Source organism: Cajanus cajan, chromosome 4, assembly GCF_000230855.2.
Source record: "Cajanus cajan strain Asha chromosome 4, NIPB_CcT2T_4, whole genome shotgun sequence".
NCBI classification, from domain to species: Eukaryota; Viridiplantae; Streptophyta; class Magnoliopsida; order Fabales; family Fabaceae; genus Cajanus; species Cajanus cajan.
Window position 1 is genome coordinate 67346649 of NC_138520.1, and position 13028 is coordinate 67359676.

Below are 13028 nucleotides of genomic sequence, written 5' to 3' on the forward strand. Positions count from 1 at the left end.
ATTTAGCTACTTAGTGTAGCATTGCTGGTTGTATTTTGTACACTTTGACTCTAGCCAGATTTGGATCTTGTATATATATATATTTTCTAGACACTATATGTATATACTTGTTCTTTTCTGTGTGATGTTCTGGTGTGCTGTGCTGTGCTGTGTGTAGTGACCAGTCGAGTCGTTACAAATACTATATATATAATTTAAAATTTTATGTATATATTAAATGTTAAAAATCTATAAGTGTTTTATTTTAATTTTTAGTGTTGTAAAATTATAGTATTTTATTTATTTAATATTATTTTTATATTAATCATAATTATTATTTCTTATTATTATTTTATTAATATCAATTTCATCATAATTCACCTATAATTCAATCATTAAATTTTGAGTGCGGTCTCACTTTGAAAACATCGGAATATACCAACTACTATTTTTCACATTTTCAAAATGCAACTCTCGTTAAAAGTTTCTTAATTCATTTTCATACGACGTACTAATCTAATAGTGGTAACCGATAAGAAGTGGCTAACGTCATCCAAAGTTCTGGCTACCTCAGCTTTAGCTAATTTTTCTCAATATCCAGGTCAGATTCAGTGTATAAGTTACCAACTACTCCCTTTTTTATTGAAATGAGTAGACTATTAATTACCATTATTACTTCATTTTCATCCACTTTAATCATATATTTTTCTTCATCTTTGGGTCTCTTTCGTCTTTATATTAAAATGTTAGAAGTTGACTCAAGTAGTGACCATATCTTAGGAAGGGATCTCCAACATCCATGGTGGATTCATCATAATTTGCCTTTTTCTTTTGTCAAATCCTTGGAGAATTAATTAAATAAGAATTGGACATAGTCTAGGGTCATGTCGTGATCGTTACAGAATTTAGGTTCTCCACTCAGCATTTTCCCACATGCACCCAACAATTTCCGTAAATATTTAAAATCTTTCAGAAAACCCATTTTGTATTTTCCAGAAGGAGTGTTCGGAACCAAATGTACTAATTCGGATTGGTATTAGTGATTCGGAAAGGTGAATCCAAATTACCCTATGCCAAATACAAAAGTGTTTTATGGATTGACAGTGAGCAACTTTGGGAATAAGTTATAAGGCTGCTTGTAAGGTTCATAAATTTTACTTGCCATAGTCTATATACATGGTCTAGTACAGTTTACATAAGATAAAAATTAATACATATTTATTTACGCTCGGTTCTTATATAAGCTTCACATTCTGGAAAATGTGTAGTCCATCGCATCCACCAGGAAATCTGCATGCACAAATAAAAAGGGGGGAAACCCACACAGAGGGTATAAGTAATTAAGACTGGCACTATTAATCTAATGTGAACAGAAGAGAGGGTTTGAGACTAAGAGCAACCTGCATCTTCTTTGGTGAAACATAAGGGAGGCGTAATTCTGAATACATTTCCATAGTAGCCACCCTTTCCAATCAGCACTCCTAATTCTGTGGTAACAGCAGAAAAGCTTACATAAATCATAAAAATTATGGCTAGTACCAGAAGATACTCTAGAGGTTTTGAGACTAGCTTTTTTTTTTTATACAATTTATTATGTTCTTAGTAGTTAGTTTTTGTTGCATAATAATAATTAGTTTGTTAACCTATATAAGACTTGATGTAATCACCTTGACCATGCCTTTACTCAATCTATTGAATACTAGTTAGTTTGTTACATGTTTTCTCACACTTTACCTCTCATTTGGTCCATAACATGCAGTGTTTCATCTTTTGCTGGTGTTTTAAGTTGGCGATCGGTGACAAGTTCAACTCCGAGCATCATGCCTCTTCCTCTCACATCACCAATTACTTTTGAAGAAAACCAACCAAGTTAGTTTAGAAACATAAGAATTGGTAAAAGGAAAAATGAAGACAGAAAATCCTGATTATTTTGTGTCACTAATGCATTTCAATTAAGCTCTTCCACTCTTGTAATTCAATCTAGAATGAACTCATGCATGCTTGTGCACTGATCTGGAGTGGACAAGGAATAAGAAGTGAAGGAAGATTACATTCATATTTGTCCTTGAGCGCAGTGAGCCTCTCTTTCAAATAGGAACCCACTACAAACGCATTTTCTTGAAGCTTCTCTTTCTCTATTACTCTTAAAACAGCCAATCCTGCAGCAGTGCAAACGGGATTCCCAGCAAAGGTGTTGAAATAATTTCGGCGAGTCAAGGCCTTTGCAATCTCAGGAGTAGTTACAACAGCACCAACAGGAATGCCGTTTCCAATGCCCTGTCAAAAGCAAAATTATGAAACAAGACAACAAAAAAGAGCATACGCACTTAACAAGAGTAGCATAATTATGTTTAAAAATAAAAGGACCATTTATATATAGTTTGTGCTGCACTTTCAATTCATGAGAAGATGAGGCATATACCTATATGCTTTTATGCTATTATTTTCTTAAGCACGGTGCTGCTCTTGTGAAAAATTTCCAATATGAACAGAGGAGACAGGCTCCTCATGTTTGCTAAATCAAGATCCTAGACAAGAGATAAGTTACCTTTGCTATTGTTACTATGTCAGGTACAACACCATGGGCCTCAAATCCCCAGAAATGGCTACCAGTGCGGGCAACCCCAGCCTGAATCTCGTCAGCAATACAAAGACCTCCAGCTTTTCTTACTGTATTGTAGGCAGCAGACAAGTAACCAGGAGCCAATTCAACGATGCCCCCTATTCCCTACATAGAAAAGAGCAGTAGCAAGAAGTGTGTAGAGTTCAAGACATTTATGAATTTACATCTGATTAGAATTAGGAAATTATACTACAGAGATTCAAGCTTAATGAAGCATTTTACACCCATTAGTACTTTTAGACAGTTTCTTATCACAAAATATTGAATGGAATTTTTTTTATCTAACACTGTTTGTGTCCTATGTAATGCAGGAACGTCGCACGAGACCAGTACAAATGATGCAAATGTCTTATGCAAGTTACTTATTTCTTTTAAATTTTGTATTATTATTATTATTATTATTAGGCTTAAATATGTTTTTATTCCTTCAAATTTAGGGTAATTCTATTTTTAGTCCCTCAAATTTAAAATTTTTATTTTTAGTTCCTATAATTTTAAAAAATCTTATTTTAATTTATGTATTTAAATTTCGTTAAAAAATTTATCAAATATTATTGTATAAAATCTACCTATTAGTATCCCTATTAGTGAAAATATCACATTAAATCCGGTTAATATTGCATAACTGTTTTAATTAGTCACTTTCAAATATGTTATTGATGATTTAAGAGACTAAAACAAAACTTTTAAAAATTACAAAGACTAAAAACAACAGTTTTAAATTTGAGAGACAAAAACAAATTTATCTTAAATTTGAGGGACTAAAAACATATTTAAACCTTATTATTATTTAGTTAAAAATATATGTATCCTCCGCTCATAATAATCATATTTAAACTAAATAAGATTATCATAAATGGTAAAGTTATTCTTCCAAGGAGTGTATATTTAGAATTTGAATTCAAGATCGTTGAAACAACTTATTATTTATTGATATATGGACTTGGTGATACTTTTAATTCATTTAATATTTAATAAATTCAAACTAAAATAATGCGCTGCAAAAAAACATTTTATCCAATGTTAAAATATTAGAAAAATATATTTGAACATCTCATATGATATATCACTATCTAATGTCTAATGAAAAAGATAAAAGAGAGAAAATCACAAAAACGCTAACCGATATGATGTTACAGAAAGAAAGAGAGATAGAAAGAAAATTAAAGTTGTGAGTAAGGTGTTTAAAAAAAATAAAATATCTTAAAATCATTGCTCAAAAATATTTTTGCTAAAGGAGTCCTCAAGTGAGATGATTTTGAAAAACATAAAATCATCAAATTGTTTGATACCAAGTTGGACGCGTCTATGGTTTAACTAGATACCTGTATAGATTCAGATATGAAGGCTGCAACATTTCCAGAAGTTCCGAAATTGATGATTTCTTCAACATCTCTTACATACTTCTCCCCATCAGAACCGAAAAGCCCTCTGTAAGGGTCTGGATTTAGCGCATGATGAACGCCACTCTGTTCGTAGCAAAAAGCAGAAACAAAACAAGTTAGGCAACATTTTGTTTAGATAGAAGTTAATCAAGACCAATTCATGGAGTATAACATTTTTATTTTTATATTCCTTATCATTTAGAAATAGAAGAAACCCAAACATAAAATTATAAAGGGTTAATTTCTATACATTGTGGGTGTAAGTCAATAAGAGATCGTACTAAGTATTAGAAATAATTATTATACAAACTAACCAACTTATTATACCTAATAAATTATGATTAACCTGAATTAAAAAAGCGGTTTTCTTTAATTTCACCAAAGAGATGCGACCAAAGATGACAGAACAGTGTATCATATCAATTCATTATGTGTATCAAATGTTACCCTAAATTTTAAGTGGCAGAAAACATGAAGGTAAACTACAAAAAATACTCAATATTGGATATAGAGAAGAACAGTCCAGCCTGCAAGATATTGCATTTGCATGTGAATTCACATGACAATTTGCATCAAAGAAAATACTATTTTCCCATATCAAGAAATACAGTATTTCTTGGGCAGGATATATTTATCTTTCACTACTGATTGAGAACGAACAAGACACCACGTAATTGTAATATAATTTGCGTAATGGGGTCCACGCTTTCATTATCACGAGAAATCATCGTCACAGATCTGAAACTACTAGTTTACTTTCCATAGGAAATTCCGTTCCAAATACTATCAATAATGAACGGGTCGCTTTCATGGTCTACATGATGCCAAACTTCGTCGACGTTGCTATCACATACGTGTATATATATATAGTTAGTAATTGTGAAAGTACACTTGTGAGTGGAGTTTTAGAAAGACATGACAAAGTTTTATTTTTTATATAAAGAGAGTTGCATAGCTTTATGTTAATCTATACTTTTATTTCTTTTGTTTTAAGATAATATTAAATTCAAGAATATTTATTAAAAAGTAGAAATTAAAAACATTAGTTTCAAATTTTAGAACGGTAAAAATAAATAAATTCTTTCATAAGACTAAAATGAAAATTTGTTCTTTTTACGAAAATCAAAAATATAGTTGAGCTAAATATAAATAATTTGTCTTTTTCTTTCTCTTTGAAATGTAACTCGAAAACAAATCCTCAAATGTTTTAGACAAAGACGCCGTTCTGTTTTGGACAAAAAAAGACCCTGTTTTGTTCTTTATTAGTTGAGTTGTGCAAGTTACTTAGCACGGGTCGCAGTCTTTTATTTTTTATTTTTTTAATATACTTTTTATAGCCCATATTGCATTTTTATGCCAGACAACACTATTTAAGTCGATAAGAAATATTATAAATTGCAAAACATGAACAATTAATGTTGTCACATACTTAAAATTCAATCAAAACAGTTATATGTCCATTGATTCACACACTTAATAGTTACAGGTAGTAGTCCAATATATAACTCATTATTTATTTTAGTTTTGATTATTAAGTGCAATAAGAATATGATTAAGTAAAAAATGAAAATATTTTATATTACCACAGCTCAAGGTTATCTGATACCTCTTCTTTATATCACTTGAATGCTTAGTGGAAAATAACAAGTGGTTCTTAACCTAATCCTAAGAAAGGTTAACAAAATTTGTTCTAGAAAAGCCTTGATTTATTCATTCTCATTTTAAATAAATATTTTGTCAACTTTCTTTGCATTATTGGTTAAGTATTAACTCACTTATTTTTAATAGTTGATTTAGAAGGTATTTGTTCAGAAATGATTGACATGAAATAACCTAATCTTCATTGGACAAAATAAAATAATAAAATATGTAAAAAGGAATTGTTAAAGTGAGAAATAGAAAAAGGAGGAAATATATATCTATATATATAGATATAGATATATAGATATATATGTATGTATACCTGCACAACATTAAATTTCCAAATGCTTTGAGCTGTGGCCCCCATTGTCCCACCAGCATTCCCATGGTAAGAATTCCTTAGAGATATTATGTCATGGTAGCCGCTGTACAATCTTGCTATTAGTATCGCCAATTCGTTTGCTTCCGTTCCAGAATTTGTGAAAAACGCCACCTACACAAAAAAAACAAATTATTTACAAAAAATTAAGGAAACTAAAATATGATGTTGTTGTCTACTGTTTTCTATTATATTCTCATTGGTATATAATTTTGTAGAAAATGTTAAATATTTGAATTAAACTACTATAATACTGGTCTATGTTGTTACTTAAACAATAGTATAAAAATAATCACGATAATTATAATTTTAATGATAAATTTCTTATCCTAAAATATGAAACATAATATCACAATACCAACAAAAATAACTGATGTCAGAATTTAATTCTTATACAAATTTCAATAAACCTAATATCCTCACGTATATAAGTTTCTTTTTCCCGATAAAGGCACGCAAAATATATAAGTATATTTTTAAAATCAGTTGATATACAAATAATATTGGTATAAATATAAACCGTAAAAGTTATGATTGGGCACTTAGTTTATTAAATATGATGATACTATTATTAATATTTACATTTTAAGTGTATAGTCTATTTTTTCTAACTATTGAATAAAAAAAAATGGAAGTTACATATTTATACTCTATATATATTATAAAGAAAATATATTTTAGTAACCATTCCTTTAATTTTCACTTTTTACTAAACGAGTAATATAAAAAAAATTATATATTTTTTTAAATAATTATTTATAATTTATAATATTTATTTATATGTAATTTACAGATATGAAATCCCTGGACCCTTCTAATTTATATAATAAAAATTCAATTATTATATTATTTAAAAATATAAAATAATAACCGCACAATAAATATCATTAAAAGGATAACCCCACACCGATAACTTGGCTCAAACTCAATGTTTTGTGATGCAATAATTATATGTTTCATTTTTGGCTCAAACAGAAACATTAATTGAATTTTATGTGCAAAAAAAAAAAAAAAAAAAACATTAATAGTGGATCGTTTGTTTTTCTCCGTTAAACTAGATAGCGAGAGAGTTTTGTTTTGTGTGGCTTGACAGGGAAGTAGACAATATGTTCCACTGAACTAAGTCATTATCATTTAAATCATTCTACGCCACGCACAGCATCACTTCCAGACCCCAGTCCCATGATATTAACATGGAAATTTATAAATAAAGCAGTTTATTAACATATGCTTGCTCTATGATCAAAACATGGCTATTTATTGGACTAAAAAGATAATTTTATTTATTTATATATTTACTATTTCAGTATGCAACTTAACTATATATTATAATAAAAGATTTAGCATGTTCTTATTTGTTTGGACCAAGAAGAGAATCTTGTCCACTCTCTGCTACATTATCTTCTTTTATTTTGAGAAAAAAAAACTATCCTTGTACTATAAATTTAGCTGATGAATTTAAATGATAATAAATATTAAGTAATTATATATAAACAAATCTTCAAAAACATTATTCTAAATTATTTACATATCATTAACGTAAAAATATATTCTAGTTTATTAACTATTTATTAACAAAATAAAAAAATATATATACAGTTTCATTAGTATTATTTTTTTACTTAAAATTGAAATTTCTTTAAAATTATTTTTTAATTAAAACTAAAATTTCATTAAATGTTATCATATATTATGGAAATAAAATTGTAATTTCGATTGAAAAAACATAAAAGAAAACACAACTATAAAATTGTATCTACATTTTGACTTTTAACAAAAACTTAAATAAAGTACAACTATAATTTTGATAAGAAAACGAAAAAAAAATATTGATAAGAGTTTGTCGATAATACATTAATAATATAAAAAAAAATTATACTATCAATTAAATAAATATCTCATTGATAACTTATAATAAAAGTCAACAATTTATTATAAATAAAAGTTTGGGATGGGATGAGTGATTGTATCACCCATTTTCTCCATTTATAAAACTATATGTATATTTTGTATTTTAATAAAAAATTAAATAAGAAGTTAGATGCTGAATTTTATATTATTTGGTTTTTCACCAAAAATGGTTAATTTAATTTTTTTTTATCGAAATGGGAAATTTAAAAAAAAAAACAAAATAAATAAGTAGTGTTTCGCATAAGCCCAACTTAGTCATTTGTATTTTTTATTAAAAAAAAATATTGGAAAATTGAAAAAAAAAATTCCCTACTATGATAAATAAACCATAATATTCTATTGATCACTAATTTTTTTAACATAAAATTTTAAATGATTGCTAAAAACTAAACATTTTTATAAGGCGGAAGCAAATATAGGTAACTCGCGAACCCAAACTAATCCAAACTAACCCAATAAATTTGGATTGGATATTTTTAATGTCTAAGTCAGACCCAACCTATCCAACCAAAATTCAATACTGTACGAGTCGAGTAACAGGTTTGATGTTTTCAACCTGTTACCCGATCCAACCGGGTCATAATATAATAATAATAATAATATTTAAATAATTATTTGTTCAAGAAAATATTCATTATCACTATTACTTAGTAAAAAAAATTATATTTTAACTTGATAGGATTGTAACAATATAATATATTTATTTTAAATTTTATTTTTTGTTAATTAATATTAGTTTTTTACTTGATAATAATACAATAATAAATTTATTTTAAAATTAAATTTATATCATTATTTGTTATATAAATTATTAATATTATATTTACAATAATATATCAAATAATTTACATTTATTTTAAAATATTTATATTTTTACAAAATAAATAAATTTAATTATATTAATCCAATTAATTTAATTCATTCGTCATTGAATTGAGTGAAATTAAATTTAAATTTTTTTTACACAAACTCAACCCAACTTAATTTATTAAATTTTAATTAAATTGGATAAGAATTTCATCCAAAATCCGAGCAACCCAACCCAACTCTCCTAATTTCTGATTGCAAAAAGCCAAAAACAATGAAACGCGGACTTTGGCAATTGTTTGCTTTTAATGCAAAAGATAAGTGCGAAGTCGTGGGGTTGATTACGGTTAGTGTGGTATTCACCTTAAGATTACCGGGAAGCGTAGAAGCCAAAGCTTGGGCAAATTCCGCTATGGCGGGGTTCAGGTAAAGAACCGTGGAGTGCTGCAAGCGCTTCGTTTGTTGGACGATGGCCGCGACCACATCGGGGTGGCAGTGCCCGCAGCACACCGTAGCAATCCCTCCGAAAGCGTCCAGGTACCTCCTCCCCTTCTCGTCGAACAGGTACTGCATCTTCCCCTCCACCACCTGCAGCTGCACCCTCCCCCATACAATCATTTAGTTAGTTAGTTAGTTACTGTTGAATTAACACAATCAAACACAGTTACTCATCCTCGCAGGTTAATTTTCAACGAGGAATCATCCGGTGCGCGCGTCCTCACCGGGTTTTTATAGAAGTGGTAGATCGAAGGACTGAGGTACTCCCTTCGCTTCGCCAGGATCTCATCGGCGGAGATGCCGGAGTACGCCGTCGGAGTGTGATCGAACGCCGGCAAGCCTCTCGCCGGAGTAAATGCCTCCTTCGTCTTCTCGGTCGCCGGCAGCGAGACTCCGCGGCGGAAGAGGAACCGACTCGGCGGCAACGACGACGAGCGGCGAAGGACGAACCTAGACGCTAACGATCCTGTCATGTTTCCGACGGTGCTCCGGGAATGCGCAACCCGACCCGATGATAGGTTTTGAAGAGATGAAGGAAAGAATGGATGAAGAGAGGAGCGAATTTGGAGGGGTGGTGGAAGAATGGCGAGGCTTATATAGGGGAGGAGGGAGGGTTGATGACGTGGAGGGAGGTGATTGGTGGAGAGTTACTGCTGCGTCGTAATTCACTGCGGTAAAAATAGTTTATGGCAAATGAGGACAAAGTGTGTAATGTGTGTGCGATGCTAATGATCCCGTTTTCTTCGTTGTTTTATTGTCACAACAAAAGTTTCCCCAATTTCGCTACAGGGAAAGATCCCTTGAATGTAGACATTGTGATCTTCACAATTTTATTTGTTTCCAAGGATATGCAAAAATGGAAAAAGGAGAAAAAAAAAGGTTATGAGAAATTTCCGGGTGTGGAAATTGAGCGATCACATGGATAGAACTCTGGATATTGTTGTTTGATGATTGGATAAATAGATACAATCATTACAATGGACAATATGTATTTATGGTCCGATCAGTGTGTAAGATAATAACGAAGTCAAACCGATTTATTGAGTTTGGATTAATTTTATTTAGGAGTTAAATTTGATAAAAATTTGAGTGACAGGTTTTGTAGTCATATATAATAAAAATAAAAATAATTAACACTTATTTAGAACAATACTCTATGTCCCTCTTGCTAAATAACAGGTTTTGTGCTATTGAATTGATAATATTATAATAATATAATATATTTATTTTAAATTTTATTTTGTATTAATGTTAGTTGTTTAAATTGATAACATTATAACAGATCAATAAATTTATTTTAAAATTTAATTTGTATTATTATTTTTTTTATGAGTTGATAACATTGCATTTGCAATAAAATGTCAAATGATTTATTTTTATTATGAAATATTTAAGTTTTTACTAAATATAAAAAAAAATTATGTTTACATGATTAACTTGATTAATCTAATTCAACTCACTTTTTATCGATTGGATTAAATTTTTAAAAAATACTCAAACCCAATTGATCCAACCCAACTCAACTTGATAGTTTACATCCCTAGTACAATCCAATTGATTTTAAAAGCAAAAGGTAATTCATTTTGATTATATATAAAAAAAGAAAATTTTGCTTTAATTTATATTGATCAAAATAAATTTTAATTTTAATTTAATTGAATTTAAGTACAAATATTTTAATTAAATTGGATAATTCAAATTATATATCCTTATATTTTAACATATAATTTATTTTCTAGGAAATCTTGAAGTGATTTTATGTTTCGTAATAACAAAAGGATCGAGTTGAGTAGTTGATGAATGGTGGTGATTTAGCTATAAGTGTAACATTAGAAGTTAAGATATTTTGTCAAGCTGAGGCTAATAGGGAGAATCTAGAGTTGAGATTTTATATTCTTCTTTGTCTCCTTCTTTACTCAGGTCCATAACACTCTTAGATAGGAATCTTGTTGTTAGAAGCTCTTGGAAGTGTTCTTTAGTATTGGGAAGCTTGGATTAGTGGTAGTGTTGTGCTTATTCAAGTGTGGAGCTTTAAAGCTCAAATTCTCATTCTTCCTCTTCTTCAACTTTGAGAGTGCAGAATCGAAGTAAAAGAATATAGGATGAATGGTTGATTGGATTTTTGTATTGTATGTAAGTGAGATAATCAATTGTTGCATGAATTATAGGATTTGTAGATTTGAAGGTTGTGTTGGTGGAGTTTTGGTAGTTCTTGAGGTGGTTGAGATGATTTTGATGATCTTGACAGATTTTATAGTTGCATGTGGTGGTTTTGGGGCAAAATGAGTTGTTAGGAAGGTATATGTATGAATGATTGAGTTGCATGCATGAATTGATGTATGGGTTGGGTGGATTTTTGAATTATTGAAGTATTTTGTTGGGTTGATGTTCTTGAGCTTTGAATCTGCATGTTTCTTTGGATTTGATCACTTAGAATGCCCGTGGGGGTGGCTTTAAGTGAGCCTAGGTGGTTGTTCACAGATGCTCTCTAACTTGGGTAACTTAGAGCAAGTTTTGGTTGCTCAGAGTGAGTTGTTGGTTGCTCCAAGTGAGCTTGGGTTGTTGCTCAAGATGCTCTTTGACTTGGGTTGCTTCGAGCAAGTTTTGATCGATTAGAGCGAGGTGTTGGTCACTCTAAGTGATCAACTGACCTCTCTTAAGAAAAAGATTGACACGTTTAAGAAAGTAGATGATTGAAGTTACTTTTGTGGTCTTCATGAAAGTTGTAGCCCTGATGTTATCTTTCCAATGGCTTTGGAATCACCTAAAAAAGAGGTCTGGAACTTCAATTATGACCTTTTTAGTGAACAAAGGTCAAATTATTAGTACTTAGGTAAACTGTCACGACTTTTGTGATTTTCAATATAGTAGATGATGGAGTTTGAACTTGAAGTCTTCATAAGAGTTGTAGAGAATTTTTTTAGCTTTCATATGAGAAAAATATGAGTTTCATTGGAGTAGTAGAACCCCCTATGTATTGTTTTAAGTGAAGGTTTTCATTGTATGATAGTTGATTCTGATAAGTTGTATGTTGATACATGTTGTATGATGAACATGAATAGATGTTTTGAGTACTATTGCATGTTGTGTGGAGTATAATAATTTTTCTATATATTTTGATTGGATATGACATATGTAGATGTTTGTTTGGTGTTGGATGATGATGAGCATATGTATGTTTTATATATATATATATATATATATATATATATATATGTATGTATATATATATATATATATATATATATATATATATATATGTATGTATATATGATGTTGTTGATCTCTATATGTCTTAACTAGACGTGATGCTTATAGATGATGTATGATGAGGTGTAGATGTTGAGAGTGCGGTATGACGTTAATGAATATTTGCTAACTTAAGACTTGAGGAGAGAAAATCATTTTTGAAAATCCCACATAGGAAATCTTGGAGTGGTGCACTACCGTTGGAAAACCCTTCGTAAGTAGGTATGTCTCTTGGAGTGAGTTTTGATGTGTGTTGAGTTTCTCTAGATCGTTAGTTAGTGGTTGAATAATGTAGGAGGTTGAGGGCTACAATCCTTAACCAAATACCTAGAAAGGTTACGTGGTTTCTTAACGATAATTAATGAGCAAACTCCATATGTGACTTGATAATATATGCCAAGATCTTGGTAAATCTATACCCAGTTATACTATTCCTAACGGTAGAATTGGACTTTCTTAGTATAAGTGACAAGACTCGAGAAATTAGAGGATCGATTGATATCCCATTTTTTTTGTGATTGAGCCAATGCTTCAAGTGCGAAAGTGATTGGGTTGG

The 13028-nt window shown here is 30.1% G+C and overlaps 1 protein-coding gene across 1 annotated transcript; it reads right to left on the minus strand.

The window, feature by feature from the left end:
• Positions 1–1099: 1099 nt before the first annotated feature.
• Positions 1100–10100, minus strand: LOC109813650 (alanine--glyoxylate aminotransferase 2 homolog 3, mitochondrial). The gene is made up of 9 exons (XM_020377877.3): positions 9448–10100; positions 9089–9319; positions 5951–6121; positions 3928–4071; positions 2528–2707; positions 2031–2256; positions 1714–1827; positions 1380–1466; positions 1100–1269 (listed from the first exon to the last, which is right to left on the minus strand). The coding sequence occupies exons 1-9, from the start codon at positions 9694–9696 to the stop codon at positions 1226–1228; spliced, it is 1446 nt and encodes a 481-aa protein (XP_020233466.1). The 5' UTR covers positions 9697–10100; the 3' UTR covers positions 1100–1225.
• Between the last annotated feature and the right edge of the window lie 2928 nt (positions 10101–13028).